The sequence below is a fragment of the Oryctolagus cuniculus genome, chromosome 3, assembly GCF_964237555.1.
Source record: "Oryctolagus cuniculus chromosome 3, mOryCun1.1, whole genome shotgun sequence".
Classification (NCBI taxonomy): Eukaryota; Metazoa; Chordata; class Mammalia; order Lagomorpha; family Leporidae; genus Oryctolagus; species Oryctolagus cuniculus.
In genome coordinates this window covers 76,875,278-76,893,088 of record NC_091434.1, presented here as the reverse complement: position 1 = coordinate 76,893,088, position 17,811 = coordinate 76,875,278, and the positions used below count along the sequence as shown (strand labels likewise).

The 17,811-nt window shown below is 41.9% G+C and overlaps 1 protein-coding gene and 1 long non-coding RNA gene across 5 annotated transcripts in view; one reads left to right on the top strand and one right to left on the bottom strand.

Annotated features, from left to right (window-relative positions):
* Positions 1-8,723, bottom strand: part of GRB14 (growth factor receptor bound protein 14) — a 127,122-nt gene extending 118,399 nt beyond the window's left edge. For 2 of the 4 annotated variants that reach the window (XM_051848580.2, XM_051848581.2), the window contains exons 1-2: positions 8,340-8,723; positions 6,888-7,020 (exon numbers count right to left, since the gene is read on the bottom strand). In XM_051848580.2, coding sequence (XP_051704540.1) covers positions 6,888-7,020; positions 8,340-8,530 — 324 coding nt within the window. In that variant the 5' untranslated portion in view covers positions 8,531-8,723. The remainder of the gene's footprint in view (positions 1-6,887; positions 7,021-8,339) is intronic. The other 2 variants (XM_008258679.4, XM_070070757.1) reach the window with 1 other exon arrangement.
* A 51-nt stretch (positions 8,724-8,774) lies between these two features.
* Positions 8,775-17,196, top strand: LOC138848990 (uncharacterized). Its single transcript, XR_011387281.1, has 2 exons — positions 8,775-10,206; positions 16,803-17,196. It is a non-coding gene; the product is annotated as an uncharacterized lncRNA (long non-coding RNA).
* The last annotated feature ends 615 nt before the right edge of the window (positions 17,197-17,811 follow it).

Sequence of the window (17,811 nt, the reverse complement as noted above, 5' to 3'; positions counted from 1 at the left end):
CCACACCCTTCAAGCCAAGAAAAGCCAAGTGCACACTGGAACTACTCCAGCTTCAAAAGTTTGCATCTCTGTGCATGTTCTTACTTCTTAAATACTTGCCTTTGTACTTTACCTTCAGCATTCAACCTGGCTCCTCCTGCAAGTGATGCCTTCTCTGATTTTTTTCTAATACTTCAAACTTGATGTTGATGCACAAGTTCTCATTCAATCAGACCCTCCTTTCCCCCATAATCTCCCTGACGGTGGCCCCAGTACCCTTTGGGTCATGCACTCCTAAGTGCTTATCATCAAAAGAGGCTTGGTAACCATGTGGGAAGTCTGAATAGAGGCCCTGCTCCCCTCCTCACACACGCCAGTCCTGGATTTATCACACAAGACTTTTGGTGCTTCAAGAGCTATCAGAATCACCTGCAGAAGAAAATTGCAGAACTCAGTCCAAGAAGTATTGGTAACGGACTAACATCACATCTAACAAGACCACATTGGAAACTGGGTTTGTTCATTTCCAATCCAGTATCTTTCAATCACATCCTATTGATGCATATCTTTTCATAAAAGCAACATTAAAAATGGTGCACAGGATGTTGAAAGTGCATTATTCTTTGGAGTTTCCATGGGCTAAAACACTTTAGTATAACTACCTAGCCACCACATGTAGCATTACATCTATGAAAAAGTGTAAGATCATTTTTAATGATCTCGTGGAATATAAGAATTCGCAAAGTGGTTAAGAAGATTAAACCTCCTATTTGTGTATTTTCCCTCTATGGCCTTGAAAAAATACTAAATAGACCAAAAGAAAGAGCAAGAAGTCAGTTCTCCCATTTGTCCTATAAATAAGTCCCATTCTCCTTCTACTCCTTTGTATTGGCAAAGGCTTGTGGCTACTTTCTAGCATCTCGCTTGAGTTGTTCTCTATCTAAAATGCCAAAAAGATGACTCTCAAGTCTGCCTATCCCCACTCAAGTACATGTAACTATATACTTGTACAATAGAATTTATTACTATTCCAGCTATATTGACATCTTCCAAAGTAACATCTGTGACTGAAGAAATCTTTTTTATATTAATTAAGACCCAGTTTATATTGAAGCATGATGACTCCAATTTTCCATCTCTTAATAGAACATAAAGTATGCCCCTAGGGAAAAGCAAACTAAAAGCTGAGCTTTCAAAGAAGTGAAAAATAAAACTCATATTATAGATAAAGGTTTGACTGCAAATGTATCTTGGGAAGTAACCAAAAATTAGAGGTGACCTTCACACGGGAAATAAAACCTTGATAAAGAACTGCTAGGGGATTTAAATTTTAGAGTACAGGTGGGTGTGTTCTGCTGCAAATGAAGGTTTGCATGAGGTGATGAGTACCCTGAGCTATCTCCTATCCTCTGGGCTAAGGGCCCTCACTAAGATGTAAGCTGAGAACACTGGCCAAGGAAGCTGATTATCTTGAAGGGCTGGCATCATGCAAAGTGGGTGGATTGAGGCAAAGGAAACGGACACTATGAACTGGTTAGGCTAAGTCAGACAAACCAATCATTGGATCATCACACATTTGTGCTAAGAATCAATTTTTGTGCCCTCTTGGTTTCCATTTGAGATTTTCTTTTTTCTCCTAGGGCACTATCTGTCCATTGTGGCTTTCCCTGTCCTCCATATGCTACATGAATGGCCTCACAAAATCTATCCCCACAGCCTCGCTTAGTGAGCAAGGGTTCAGGTCCCTCTGTCCTTTCACCATAAATGACTGAATAAGTGCTGGGCACACCAGGCTAATGTCTCCCTCCAGAAAGAGACTCTAACTAGTTACCCGAACAAGAAAACATGCAGGGCCACAGATGTTGACATGAAATTAGGGCAAGCAGAACCGCCAAGCAACGTCAGAAAGCGAAGTTGCTTAGCAGGCAGAAGTAGTGACTATGTGTTGTGCATGTAGGTAGAACAAGCGGAAAGAACAGAGAAAGGAGCTGCTTAGATTTTTGCTGATTTTTCTAGTTCCCAATTCCAGTCTCTCATGAGAGCAGTGAACTTTTGGCCTTCAGGTACTAAAACACAACCTTTGAGGTAAGTTCATTTGAGGCTCTGTTTCTGCCAAACAATCAATACCAATTCCTGTCACCTCCTCTCAACTAAATACAGGTGTTCACAATTTTGCAAGGTCAGAAAGTCTGAGGCTTAAAATGGTAAAGCACCAGAGTGGCATTGACTTTACATATACACTTGAAAGAGAAAAATATGTCCCATGCCTGTGTCCTTCCCAGGAGATTATTCTTCAATGGAATTCGCAAGAGGTCCAAGTACCCTCAGGACGATAGTTTCGTGACCACACTTTGAGAAGTGCTGCTTAGCCTGCCTGCTTCAACCCTACCACAAAGATCTGTATTCTTTCAAATGCTTCTCTCGGAAAAACTGATATTCATCAAGTGCCAGCATGCAAAAGTAGCAAATGACAGTTGGAAAGATAGATTTATTTGAGTCCCTAATAGGAACAAGTACTGTTTCTATTATTCTTTCTGCATATATTTTTGTGTTTCGTTTCCCATTAAATAGAACAGTGTAAAATAGCTTGGAGGGCCAAAATACAATTTATGATGTTGTTTCCAGCCGAAAATGAATTTAAACTTCCACAAAGCTAATTTGCAGTCTTTTGAAACATAACCAGTTTGTAATTTGAAGACTTTATGTGCCATTCCAATGGAGAAAATTTGATTATGGATGGTTTTAGATGATACCAAGGAATTATTGTTATTTTTGTTAGGGCATAATGACATTTGGGTTATTTAAGAAAAACACATTTTTTTCAGAGATACAAATAAAACTAGGTAGGGATGCAATGACAGACCATACAAGATTTAATTCAAACTACTTCAAGAAAGAAAATAATTTTTTATAAAATGAACACATGAAGTAAATGAGGTGAAAGCTCAATCATTTGACTCTGGAGACATGAGAATATGGGGAAAGAATTTCTTTATTTCTACTTCTGAGTATATTAGGGAAAGGAGCATATGCAATGTCAATTAATGTAACAGCCACACAGGATTCCTACAGGATCACATATGATGTACAGCTTGAGCACAGACAAACTGAGATAACTACTGACATCCCAGAAGAAAGACGTACGAGGCCTTTAATTTGGGGGACAGAGATCTACTTATCCTCTGCAAATTCCTAACATAGTTGAGGGGAAAATATCATAGACAGAGCCTATGGAAAACTAATTTCTTTATTATTTAGAAGATATATTTTATTTTTCATAGTAATAAATCGCACTTGACAATATAACCTATTACTTCATCATTTTTATGCCAATTGTAGGGAGATGGAAAGGAAAGAAGAGGAAAAAACACGAAGAGATAGTGATATTTCAGGAAGGGGAAAAAACAGAGACCCTGAGTCCTTAGATAAACACTTACAAGGGCCTTTGAAACCCCTGCTCTTATTCTATTAGGGGCCAAGTTGAAACTAACACCACCAACACACATTCACTACTGGTACTACTCTATGCTCCTCGCTTCCTAAACAGGGACTGTTAAAGCCTTAAGAAATTCACCCCTTGGATCCTGGCTGTGCCACCATCAGCCACAAGGTGTTGCTTACATTCATTTTAAACTTTTGTTTGAAAAGATCACTATGCTGGATAATCTAAAAGCCCTTCCCAACTCAAATATCCCATGGCACAGTTTTCCACTACTTTGTGTTTTAATCTTCAGAATCCTAAGAGACTTTATTCTGAATTAGTTATACTGCATGGTCCCAGGAGGCAATTGACACTGTGTCCAAGCATAAAAACTTCCTCCAGGTTGACAAGCATGAGACAAAAACTGATTCTGCTTCCAGGATTACAGTTCTGTTACTCTTTCCTTTTCATCAAATAATAGATGTTTAGGGCTTATTGTTAAGGGAAATTTCCTAGTAAATTTCTATCTGAAATTAACATATAAAGATAACATATAAATGCACAATTCAATTCATTTTTAATACAAGTGACTTTTGTGAACCAAGTATATATAGAGAAAGGTAACACTTTAAATCTGTTCTATTGGTAAACACAAAGACATATGGCTAGAGAATATTTCTGGCCAGCAATATAAAAAGAGGGAGAGGGGATAAGGAGTATGGATTCTCTCTCATTCTAGCTCTCATTTTAAACCAGTAATACTGAAAGCCTACAGTGCTGCATGCTTTGGGACATTTTATTTGTGAAAACAGATAAAGCATATCCTATTTGCTGCTTCAATATGCTTTACCTTTCATGCATTATATAGCCATTTCAAATTGTAAAAAAAAAAGAAAAAGAAAAAAATATTCATGGTTTTTAAAGAGATTTTTGACTGTGGTTTTGAAGGGCCAGATGAAATTTAACATTGTAGTCTGGATTCTCTCAAAATTCCTGATCATTTACTTATAAATAGAAAATATACTTCTTCACTTTTTCTATCAGCAGTAAAGAATTTACTGAAATGATCAGATGGTTAAACAAAACAAATGAAATAAAATATAAAGAAATAGACATCTTCTCCTGTCATGTTTCAACCACAAACAATATTCATAAAAACCTGTCATATCCAGTCACTTATGCCATCTCAGCTGAAGGTTAGAGATAATTGGGCCAGGCAGACCATCTTATAAAAGGAGAAATGTGTGTCACAAAGATAATGAGATTAGAGAAATTACTGACTGACAGAGTCATCTATTCTCAAAATCTCTCTGATTCCAAAGAGTTGAGGATATACAAAGAAATGAAAACTAGGGAATCTGTTCTAGATGCAAAGTCTAGGAGGAAGAGAAAGGAAATATCAAAGAAAGTAAACAGAAACTTTCCTCTTCTGCAAAATTAGGATAGCCTTCCCTTCATACAGACCCCAACCCTTGGGCCAAGGAAGAGATCCACAAGAATGGCCATTTTAAGGTGGGCACAACCCCCTGGAACTGGTCCTCACAAGCTAGGCCAAGACCCTCTGTTCAGGAGGCAGCACAACTCTCTATGTGGGTACAGTACTCTCTGAGAAACTCCCTGTAGACACAGGACATATGGCCAGCGCAGAAAATGACTGAAGTCAATAGCAGCATCTCACCATTTTCCCAGTTTCCAATGCGCTAAACATGATCTGAAGAAATACCCTCATTCTCCAGGTCTTCCTCTAGTCTGAGGACCACATACACTTAGGCACATCCTTCTCTTTTTTTCTTCCAGTGTTGATGTATATTTATCAACACACGTTCTCACTCTTCTGTCCAGTTAACACATCTCTTAGTCACAGGCATTCTGGTAGTGTCCACTCACAGAATTAAGGTGAGAGTCAGCTGACACCTCTCTCCCTCTACATCTCTTACCCTATTCATCTCCCATTCCCTATCTTAACCCCAAAGAAAACCCCACTTCAGGAAACACTCCTTGAATGGCATTTTTGCTCAATTGGGTGCCATAGTGCCTAGAATGTTGTGAATAACATAGCAGACACTCTATAATTAATGAAATTATCTACTGAATTTCCCTAGATGACTATATGTCATTATCAGATATCTCCTTTTCCCACTACGGCATGCAATCAAATCTATTAACCTTCCTTCCAACTTACAACCTCACCCAAAAGGAAAATCTCAAGTGGCTTATGACAGTAGGGCTGTTTTTTACTTGGGGTTTGACTTTAAACCTCATCCTGATAGCAAATCTTTCAAGAGAATCTCTTCTTCGTCTATCTTCCCAACCAAATGTATAGGCGCATCCCTTACAGGTTGGCCTCCCCTATCAAAGATGCCAACTCAGAATATTCCCATGCACTTGAAGAGTAACTCCCTCCAATCCTTATGCAAAACACATGCACCACTTAGATTTCACCTCCCAAAAAAAGTATATATACCAGACTTCCCTACAAGCACAAATCCTCCAGTTTCTATTACTGTGAATTAGGAAGAAATCATCTACTTCCTAGGTTATTTCTTCCATTTGTAAAAATATAAACACACATTGTTGAAGCCATCAAAGGTAACAGAGATGTGGAAAAGGGAAAGAGAACAGTAGGTGGGGAAAATGACGAACTGTCTTCTCCTCATTAGACCCCTCTTCACGGGTACCTGGTTGCCTACATCTGTCACTTCTACTCCAATAAAAACAAGGAGAATTTTTGTAGCAAAATTTCTCTTTATTTTGCTAGTTCAAAACTGGGAGAAAGTGTATGATGAGATGAATTATGCTAGAAAACCTTATTTTTATTGTTCATGAATGCATCATCATGATTTATCTCTTTTTGGTTGCTTGGTTCTTAAAATCTTAATTGCTGAAGTAAGTCCAAAACATCAGAAAAACAAAGTCCACCTTCTGACCATTACTTACAGGTCATCTGCCTTCTGTGCACAAGCCTCCAGACTGAGGCATTCACTGAAATGAAGAAGACATATGCAGTCCTAAACTCCAATTGCCTGTGCTACAGATTCACAGTAACACTTGCCTGAGCAAATGAGATTGACTTTGAAAATACAAATGATTACACAGGCTAAGAGAAATGAGCCAAGCCTTTTCTTACCCCATCACCACTTCCCCACTCCCTTCCAAGCCTTGACTTAAAATTGATACTCTATCGTCACTTAATGCTCTCCCTATTCACCTATTCAGCAAATGATAAAAACTCCCAGACGCTGCACTTTGCATATACTCACGTTCTCTTTTAACCCATCCCAAGAGGTAAGCTTTAACATTCCTGTTATACAGCTGGGAAAACTGAGGCCCTAAAATTAAAAGCAACACCAGAGGACTGTGCCAGTCAGTGAAATGATTAAGATTAGCCCAGGCTAATCCTTTGTTAGTACTGTAACTTACTGGAATTCATCAAAGACCTTATGGATTTAGAACACCTAAAATCGTTAAAAAGTTTAGCAATGCATACCTGTTTTTTCCTTGAATTTGCTTTGGGAAAGAGGCCTGCTGACAACACAGATGTAAATGGAGAACAGCAGAGCTCAGGAAAGGGGTTTGGAATAGATGGCGTTTCCAGAACATCAAGATCTTTCTTTTTTCTCCTACAGCAAGAGAACATAGGATGTAATTTACATAGAACGGAATGTAAAAGACAAACGCTGTCAGCATTAAAAAGTGCATGAAGGCCAACACACAGCACTCAGCGATGACGCTAATATTACATAAAGTAAACAGAAGAGGTCCGTGCTGCCCTTTCTGTGGGTAAAAATAAAATATGTTAACTGACAAAAATAAATCTCTTATAGTATTCCTATCTTTTTTAGGGAAATGTGCGGGACTTCGAATAAGTCACCAAGCATGGAAACTCCATGTTCAGCACTCCTGTAATTTTCCTGAGGCAGAAATGTGGATTGTGTAATTATTAATGCAAAGAAAATCCTGAGGAGGTAGACACTGCTGCGAATCCGTGCAATGGACAAAGTCCCTAAGTTACACCGAGTGAATTCATCCCTATGATATTTTACTAATCACTTCTGGAAGTTATGATCTATTAATTATAGCTTTGGTTCATCTCACTTCAAATTCCATTCACAATGTTGCCCACACACAGTCTGTTGATTTTTCAAGTGCTCAGAGACACTCAACAGCGAGGCAGTGTTTTTGAGGAGGTAAGTTAACAGAACTTGCTGGTATAAATGTACTCTAGTCCACTGGAGAGTAATGTTAACTTCACAGAAGTTGGAGCACTTTGAAAATCTGGGGGGGAAAAGTACCATTTCAATGTATGAATACAAAGGACTACAGACTTTGGTATTGTTCTAGCGGGTTTTCTTCCCTGAAGTACGTGCAACTCTGAAGGCACTTAGTGCTAAATGCTATGGAGATGGGAAAACCTTTCAATGCCTCTATTCTTTTCTGCTGAGCGGCAAGACTGCTCAAATGTCAATCCATGCTTTGCTTCCTCGCCGGGGTCTTTCTAAGACTCTAGGGGGGAAGTGAACTCATTTATGCTACGATTTTTTTTAATAATAAGATTTTTTTTAAATGCAGGGTCACGCAGAAGGGGCAGAGTGCAGGGTCACGCAGAAGGGGCAGAGGGTAATGAACCTTGAGTCCACTCTTCCCACCACGCTGCTCCCCGCCCCCCGCCCCGCTCCACACAACTCCCTGCAGATCACACGGATGGGCAAAGGCGAGAGAGACCACGAGCTCTCAATGAAACGGTGATGCTATTTATAAGCTGTGAGATCGCAATGTCCTGTTGATCCGGCAGGAGCCAGCTCCAAGAGAATTGTCTTCGGAGACTTTCTCTAACTTGGCCCAGCTCTGGGCACATGGCTCACCTCCTAGGACCGCCTCCTCACCCCCTCGCCCGCTGCCAAGCCAGGACACTCCCCCGCGCCCTCCGAGGGCTGCCTACCTGTCTGCAGCACAGCCGCGGGTCCCGTCCGGAGCCGGCACCAGAGCTCGCGCGTGCAGCCAGGGGGCCCGCGCCGGGTCGTGGGCGTCGTCCCTTCCCTGGGCAGCGCCGCACACCTGGGCGGCCAGCGGCGAGTCCCGGGCAGCCGCCCTGTCCGCGGCGCTCTGCCCATCTTGCAGGGAAGTGGTCATGGTTGCCGGCCCGGGGGCTCAGGCGGCATGGGAGCCCGGGCGCCTAGGCTGCGGGGTGTCGGGAGGCGGGAGGCGGGATGCCGGCTCGGCGGCCCGAGCGCCCTGCAGGTGCGGTGGCCTGGCCGCCTGCGCTCCGGCCCCGGCGGCTCAGCAGCTCGGCTGAGCAGTCTGCGAGGCGGCGGGGGAGGGGAGGGGGCGGAGGAGGAGGGTGGGGAGAGGGGAGGAGCGGCCGGTGGGTGGGGGCCGCGGGCGGCGGGGCGAGGCGCGGAGGGGGCGGGGAGGGCGCGCGCGCGGCGGCCCGGCCCGCGGAGGGGCCCGGCGCGCTCGGGGGAGGTGTCGTCGGTCCTCGGCAGCCCGCCCCAGGACCTCAGCTCGCCGCTGCTCGGGTGGCCCCGACCGCCGCCTCCCCAGGTGGGCGCCCTAGTGCCAGGCTAAGCCCGGGCCAGGGCGGGCCCAGCGCTGCTCGAGGCAGGCTCCAAGCGGAGCCCGTGCTCCCCGCACGGCTTGCCAGGCGGAGCGGAGCGGAGCGCGCCGGCGAGGCAGGGGTTCGGGCAGCGCTGACTCTCAGACTCTTCCATTCTTCCAGCTCTGCGATCTGAGATCACCTAAGCTGTCTCTGGGCCGCCATGACAGGCGCTACCGGGCCAGGAGGCCAGGGGTCCACGGGGCCAGGTTTGCCCTGGTCCGTCTCCAGGTGCCTCTTCATGCACTCTGAAGCCAAGGATTGGGGCGCGGCGTGGGGAGAGGAGGGAGAGAGAGCAGGGAGTACGCTCATAGACAACTACTGAGATTTTGAGACTCCTCAGGAAGTCATGAGTAAACCAGGAGGGGTCTGGAACTGGAAAGATTATTTTCTTTTCATGAGAGCAGTTTTCATTTCATGAGTTCCTACTCTGCCTTTTCCCATCCCAGGCTCACAGCAGCTCCCGAAATTAAATACGTACCTTATTTTGCGCATCAGGAAATGGGGGCTTCACACAGAGTACTAGTAACTGATGCAGTCAGGATTGCAACCCAGAAGCACCTTCTCTAAGACCTGGACCGCTTGGAATGGTAATGACCTCACGTGCAGCCGCCTCCGAAGTTCTGGGCGATAGCTGTTCCTGCTCTTCCCACACCTGACCATATCTCCACGCACTGCTGAGCGTTTGCGAATGTTTTACACACTCTGTTCTTTCACCAAATTAGGTAACGTCTGTCCCTAGCATCTGTTTCACCAGTTTGTCTTAACCTCCGCAGCCTCTGTCCAGGGAAAAGCAAACGCCGCCATCCTGAAGAGATGGCAACCCGTGCTGCCATGTGGGCTTATGTAACCCCCTGCAGTGCCCGCATCTCATATGGGCTCTGGCTTGAGTCCGGGCCGCCCTGCTCTCCATCCAGCTCCCTGCTAATGCTCCTGGGGAAGTGGCGGAAGCTTGGGCCTCTGCACCGGAGACCTGAGACCTGGAAGAAACCGCTGGCTTCCACCGGCCCCAGCCCTAGTGGCTATTTGAGGAGTGAGCCGGCATATGGATGAGCTTTCTCTCTACCCCTCTCTTTGTAACTCTGACTTCTAAAAAACTGCATCTTTTTTAAAAAGAGAGAGAGATGGCAACCCACACCCTCATCTCTGCGTCCCCTTCTCCACCGGGACACCCACCACTGGCTGTATCTAGGAAGGGTGTAACTCCCAGCAGGTAAGGAACAGGGGATATCCCATGAAGAAAGAAAACCTTTGAATCAAGGAGTTTATGAAATCCAAGTTATTCTTTTTTCCAAATGTCAAAGTAAAGGCCCAGAAAATGGCGGGTGTGTCCTGGGTGTACTCTCCAAGACGCTTTATACAATGCAGTGGCCAAGCCAGGACACAATGGTGGCGCCCCTCAGGGATCTAGTTAATACTAATCACCAGGATAGCCAAAATTTATTGATGCTCTGTGCCAGGCAGAGCCCTCATTCATATCTAATTCTCTGAATTATGGTCTGGATTCTAAGCACAGGTTGTAAATGAGTTTAATGTGAAAGTATACAGTTATATTGTGGTCACTCTAGCAAAGCAAAGGGAGCTATATATTTGCAGATAGCTTGAACTAAAGAAACAAAGAAGCTTTAGTCACCACTATTATCCCAATTTTCTGCAAAACTCCATCCAGTAGCCCTTTACTCTAAGAATGAGTTGATTGAGGTTTGGGTGTTCTGACAGCAGGGTGAGGCAGGCAATGGTTGCAGAGTAAGATAGGTGGACACTACACATTTTTTGGCCACTGGCCGTATTATCTCCCACTAGTGTGTCCTGCTTCACTTCCCAGCATAATATCCAACCCTCAAGGAAGAGTATCTGTTGGTTGGAATAAGATCTCAAGTGTATTTCTCCCTTCCAGGCATTCCAATTATTGAAAATCCAGGGACAATACATAGGTGCTTCCTCTCACCCCAGTGTCAAATAGGAAAAGAGCAGGTCCCCAAGAATGAAAGTCTTAGAGGTTTTATTTTTTTTTTCTTTTTGGTCTTTAGATTGACATTAAATATGGAATTTACTACTGGTCATATCTTGAGTATCTGTACCAAGAATTATCGGAATTAGTTCATTCAGTGGTGGGTGCTTGGCACAGTGTTTAGGATGCAGCTTGGAATGCCCGCATCCCATAACAAAATGCTTGGATGCAAGTCCTGACACCACTTCCAATCCAGTTTCCTTGTAGTGTGAACCCTGGGAGGCAGTGGATTGTGACTCAAACACTTTGGTTCCTACTATCTACATGGGAGAACTGAATTGAATTTTGGGCTGTGAGCATTTGGGGAGTGAACCAGCATATGAAAGATTTCTCTCTCTTCTCCCTGAATAAAACAAGGAAATTAAAATGTAAAACAATTAGCTCATTCATATTTTTGAAGCTAGCCAATAAAAGAACTAGTTTTTGTATCCAAGAGTTTAGAAGAAATTATTATGAATAAAGAACTATTCGATATGGAATAGAGGCAGCCCTCCTGCTGCCTAAAAAAACAGGCATTTTTCAATGAAAAGGAAGTTAATATGGGAGATTTTCCTCCCTGTACCTGACAAAAGAGTTCTAAAACCATAAAGCAGATCTGTTGGTACCAAAGAGCAGTACCAGCCTCCCGGTGGCTGTCATCCCTTTGGACTACAGCCTCTAACATTGCAAAAGAAGCGGTTTGTCTCTCCGTGCCTTCTCATGGTGTACCTTTTCTGCCCCTTTGCACCTCTCTTTCCTGCCTCTGTTCAGGAATCTCAGACTTCTTACTCCTATAGGAAAATGTTCCTCCTTGTTTTCCTGTCTCCCTCTGTTTGGCAAATCAAATTACTAAACCCTTTGTGTTGGGAAAGACAACGCACAAACAGAAAAGGTTTCACAAGCAAAATGTATGATGTGCGGCAGCCTTGTAGTGTAGCTGGTTAAACTGCTGCCAGGGACAATGGCATCCCATAATGGAGTAGCAATTTGAGACCTGGCTGCTCCACTTCCATTTCAGTTCCCTGCTAACGTGCCTTGGAAGGCAGAAGATAACCTAAGTGCATGGGCCCCTGCCACCCACATAGGAGTTCCTGACACCAGGCTTCAGCCTGGCCCAGATGTGGCTGTTGCAGTCATTTGGGAGTGAACTAAAAGATGAAAGATCTGAAGTAGCAGATGAAAGATCTATCTATGTCTGTCTCTCCTGTTATCTCTCTGCCTAAATAAACAAATCTTTAAAAAAAAAAGTATGATGACTTATCACAAGGAAAATACTGATATCCCATCATGAAATGAGTTATTGAAAGAGCCCCTAAAGTTCTCTCTTGCCCCTCCCTGCAATCCAGATTTTCATAGAAATCAAGTCTTTTTTTTTATTTGCAGTTTAGCCTTCTAAATATCCATCAATAAACACAATGGATTAGGTTTTCTATAAATGGAATCCTACAGTTCGACCCTTTGTTGCTTGACCCTTAACATTACATTTGTGATATTCTTCCAGGCCTTTGCAGTACCTGTTCATGGTCCCTCTTCCTCTACTGTATGTAAATACCACAATGCATTTATTCATTCCACTACAGATAGACATCTAGACTGTTTCCAACTTCGACTATTATTTACACTGCTGTCACAGATATTTTGTACACTTCTCTTAGTGCACATGCATATGCATTTCTGCATGGTATATATGTAGAAGTGGCATTGTGAGGCCATGATATTTGCACACTTTTGTAGAGACTGCCCAGTTCCCAAATTGATTGTACCAGCTTTCATATCATCAGCAATGCCTAAGCTTAACCCAGTGCTTCACATCCTTGACAATGAATGTATTATTGGAATTTTCACGATAGACATTCTGATAAACACATGGTAATATCTTGTATTAGTCAACTTTTGGTTATTGTAACTAAAATTTCTTGGGAAGGAAGGAAAATATTTATTGCAGCTTATAGTTTGGAGGTCACAGTTCAGGATCAGTCACCTGCACAGACTGGTATCTGGCAGGAACTGGCAATGGCAGAGTGGATATACTTAGTTGATCTGTGAAAGCAAAGAGAGATGATAGGCTGAACTTGGCCTAAGTAACCAATATTCTTGTGCAGGTAAGCCCCAATCATCTAAAGACTTCCTACCAGGCCCACCTCTCAGACACAACAAGATCAAATCTCCATCTTTAGTCCATCAACCCTTAACATACGACTTCAGAATTTAAACATATACATGAGTTTGGGGAGCCAAGTCCTGTTCAACCCATAACATATCTCATTGTGGAATTTGATTTTTTAATTATTAATTAGGTAAAGCGCTTTTCCTTGTGATTATTTGTCATCTGGATGTCTTTTTATTAAGGGCCAACTCAAGTTTCTTGTTGATTCTATTAGCCAGCTTCTCGTTATTACAGTGAAATATCTAAGGCAACTAAATTTGGTGTCCAAGATTAGGCTGGCCTCATTGTTTTGGCCATTGGTGTACCTGTTGGCAGAGTCTGGAGATGGCATAGGGCATCACAGGGCAAGAGACAGCAAGTATGTGTGTGTCCATGTCTGTGTGTCTCATAAAGTCACCAGGATTGAAATCATGGTGGGTCCCCCTAACAACCCAACCCATTTTAATCACATCCCGAAGAGTCCACTTCCAAGCATCATAATTGGATGAAGTTTCTACGCTGTTATCAACATGAGACTTTAGGAACCAAACCCCTGAACTCAAGGGAACAAATATTCACACCATATCCTCTGTTTTTTTATGATGAATTATTTGTCTTTTTCTTACTCATTTATATTCATTTTATATTCTGATAACTAGCTGTTGGTTGATTATAGGATTCTGGGTATCTTTTTCTTATCTAGGGCTTACATTTTTGACCTCTTAATGGCCTCTTATAAGCATAAATTCTTACAGATAGCCAAATTTATTCATTTCATGAATATATTTTTAATATCCTGAGTAGAAATTTTCCTATAAATTCTTGAAATGTATTGTTTTGCCCTTCATTTTAAATCTGTGGCCCACCTGAGATTCTTTTTTTTTCTTTTGGTGTAAAGTTGTACAAATTGTTTTATTGTTTTCTGCATAATTAGGTCATTTGACTCATTGGAAAGATTCTTTTTTTGCTCACAACTTTACCTTTTTTGTCATAATTTGGTTGTCTATTCTATTGGTTTATCGATCAGATTTAGCCAATATTATGTTGCTAATTACTCTAATTTATAAGGTTTAATATTTAATAGAGCAAAGCTTTTTATTTTGTTCTTCAAGATTGTATTATTAACTTTAGGAATAATTCTTTCTTTTGTCATGGATGCTTATGAATCATTGCTACTTAGCTTTCCTTATTTAGTAATATTTACATTAGAAGATATATTTCCCCCTCTCCAGACATTATTTTAGCTGTGGTTTTCAAGATTTAGTAACTTGTATTTTCATGACTTTTCAATTCAAAATATTTCATATTTTCCATTGTGATAGGGATTGTGCTAGCTGTCATTTGTTCTGGTTTTTTAAAGCATATAATTTAATTGTTTTATTATCAAAGAATATGCTCTACATTATTTCTGTTATTTGAAATTTGTTGAAGCTTGTGTTATGGTTCAGCATGTGGCCAACTTTTAAAATATTTGGTGTATATGCGAAAGTAAGGGGTGTTCCATTGTTTGATTTATTGCTGTATGTGTAGGCCAATTAGGTCAAATGTGTTTACCTACTCTATATACTTATTGATTTTTTTGTTAGTTCTATCATTTCCTGAAACAACTCTCCCATTATAATTCTGAATTTATTTTTGCTGTTGTTTTATTTCTATTTTTGCATTATATATTTTAGGCTGTATTTTAGGGATAAATTTTAGTATGGAATTTTATAAAAAGGTCTTCTTGATGAATTGAAGCATTTATTATTTTTTTAAAGATTTATTTTATTTGAAAGGCAGAGTTTCAGAAAGGCAGAGGCAGAAAGAGAGAAACAGAGAGAGAAAGAGAGGTCTTCCATCTGCTGATTCACTCTCCAGATGGCCACAACGGCCACAGCTACACCTATCCGAAGCCAGGAGCCAGGAGCCAGGAGCCAGGAGCTTCTTCTGGGTCTCCCATGTGGATGCAGGGGCCCAAGGACTTGGGCCATCTTCTACTACTTTCCCAGGCCAAAGCAGAGACCTGGATCAGAAGTGGAGCAGCTGGGATTAGAACCAGTGCCTATGTGGGATGCCAGCACTGTAGGTGTGCTGTGCCACAGGGCCAGCCCCAGAATTGAAGCATTTAGCATTTCAAGGTGTCTGTTTCTCGAGTAATTTTTTGCCTTTGATTCTTTCTTGATATTAACATGAAGGTATTTCCAAAAGGTCATAGAAAATAGAATTTAAACATAAGTTTAAAGTGCAAATAATTTTGAAATCTACATAGTTTTTCATAATATACACTTTCTATGAACTCTTTTTAAAGATTGTTTATTTATTTGAGAGGTAGAGTTACAGAGAGAGAGAGAGAGAGAGAGAGAGAAATGTCTTCCATCCACTGGTTCACTCCCCAAATGGCCATAACAGCCAGAGCTGGGCCAGTTTGAAGCCAAGAACCAGGAGCTGCTTTTGTGTCTCCCACATAGATGCAGGGACCCAAGCACTTGGGCCATCTTCTACTGCTTTCCCAGACTATAGGAAAGAGCTGGATCAGAATAGGAGCAAGCGGGACACGAATTGGTGCCCATATGGGATGCCAGAGCCGTTGACAGAGGCTTAGCCTACAACACCACAGCACTGGTCCCTCTATGAACTTCTATAAGACCCCTCATATATGTGGATTTCAGAAATTTTTGACACCAAAAAAATGTATTCTTATTTCCATTTTCTATGAATTTTTGAAGTACTCTCATACAACTAGATTTTTAAATTTTAAATTTATTTACTTTTGTTATTTAGAAGGCAGAGATAGAGTAAGAGACAGAGAGACAGAGAGATCTTCCATCTGCTGGTTCACTCCCCAAATGCCCACAACAGCCAGGGCTAGGCCAGACCAAAGACAACTTTGGAAACTCATTCTGGGTCTCCCATGTGGGTGGCAGTGACTCCAGTACTTGGGCCATTACCTGCTGCCTCCCGGGGATTCATTAGGGAGCTGGGTCAGAAGTGGAGCCAGGACTCCAACCCAGCAGGCACTCAGACATGGAATGCTGGCATCATGAGCAACGTCCACGGCTGCACCAAGTGCCAGCCTCTTGACCGATGTTTCATGCACATCGATTTCCATGTTTTTCACTGTCGACACTTTTGTATCTCTAGGTTTTAGGGCTGTCTTTTGTAAAGGACATATGATATTTGCTCATTGAGTTTTTATGCTATCTGCAGTCATTGCTTTTGATGAAGGTTCTTAGACATTTTAGATTAAATCTACTGCTCTACTAGGTAATTATCTTATTTGACCAGTTCCATGTTCTTTTTCTATCCTTCTTCAGAATTATTTTGTTATTTCATCCCCTCCCCCACTCCCCGCTCCTCTATTTTTCTATCAGATCTTCACTTCATCCTTCTCTACCTTGTACTGGATCCAAAAAATATCTACTTTAGGATAATATCAAAGTACTTCTTGTCCCCTGCCTTCTGGTTGGGCTTATGCAAGGGAGATCTCCAGGAGGAGATTGAACAGTTACACACTAGAAGTTCCATTGAGTAGTTACACGGCCTTGCAGTCCCCTGCATGTGAGGTCATGACATCTCTCCATTTTATCCTATGGGAATGGAAACCTGGAACATTGCATCAGTGCTAATGCTCTGGCTACCGCCATTTCTGTGAATGATGAAGCTATCCTTTGTGTCTTGTGTTTTCTGACAGCATCCATGGAACTAGCAGTAAAAGTTTTCTTGGGCCAGCACTGTGTCATAGAGGGTTAAGCCACCACCACCTGCAGTGCCAGCATCCCATATCGACTGCGGTTCAAGACCCCGCTGCTCCACTTCCAATCCAGCTTTCTGCTATGGCCTGGGAAAGCAGCAGCAGATGGCCCAAGTCCTTGGGCCTCTGCACCCGTGTGGGAGACCCAGAAGAGGCTCCTGGCTGCTGGCTTCAGATCAGCGCAGTTCTGGCTGTTGCGGCCAATTGGGGAGTGAAACAGCATATGGAAACCTCTCTCTCTCTTTCTCTGGCTCTGATTCTCTCTGTGTGTAACTCTGACTTTCAAATAAATAAATAAATATTTTTTAAAAAACGTTGTCAGCAGACAAACTGAGTAAAGTTTCAGACTCTTCACCATTCTTGATATGCTACCTCTTTTCGTTGAATTGTGTTATGTTTTCTTTAAATTTCCTCATACCTTTATAAACTGTTGCTTTATTAAACTCTGCTTAAATTACTCAATTTAAGCATGCTATTTTCTGTTTTGTTATCTTGAAAGTAATATATATCTTTACAATTCTTTTAATGATTTTACTAGAGATTACAACATATTTTACTGATTTGTCAAAATATATAGTAATTTGACCATGGTTTCAGATAACGTGAGGATCTTATTTACCCTCTTCTGAGTTTCTGTGCTACTGTTGTGTGTATGAATCTCTCCCAAGTGTGTCTGTGTATTATGTCTCCACAGATCTAATTTTGTTTCACATAATCAATACTCATCTGGTTTTACTTGCTATTTATCCTTTTCTTATGCTTCATTCTTTCTGAAGTCATCAAACTTTCATCTACAGTATATGCCTTCTGTTGATGAGTATGCTGGTGACTAATTATCTGGCTTTTTCTATCTGAAAATATCTATTTTTCATTTTCATTTTTCTATATTTAATAATCATATAGAGATACAGTTCACATATTCATTTTTTAAGTGAATAGTAATTCAATG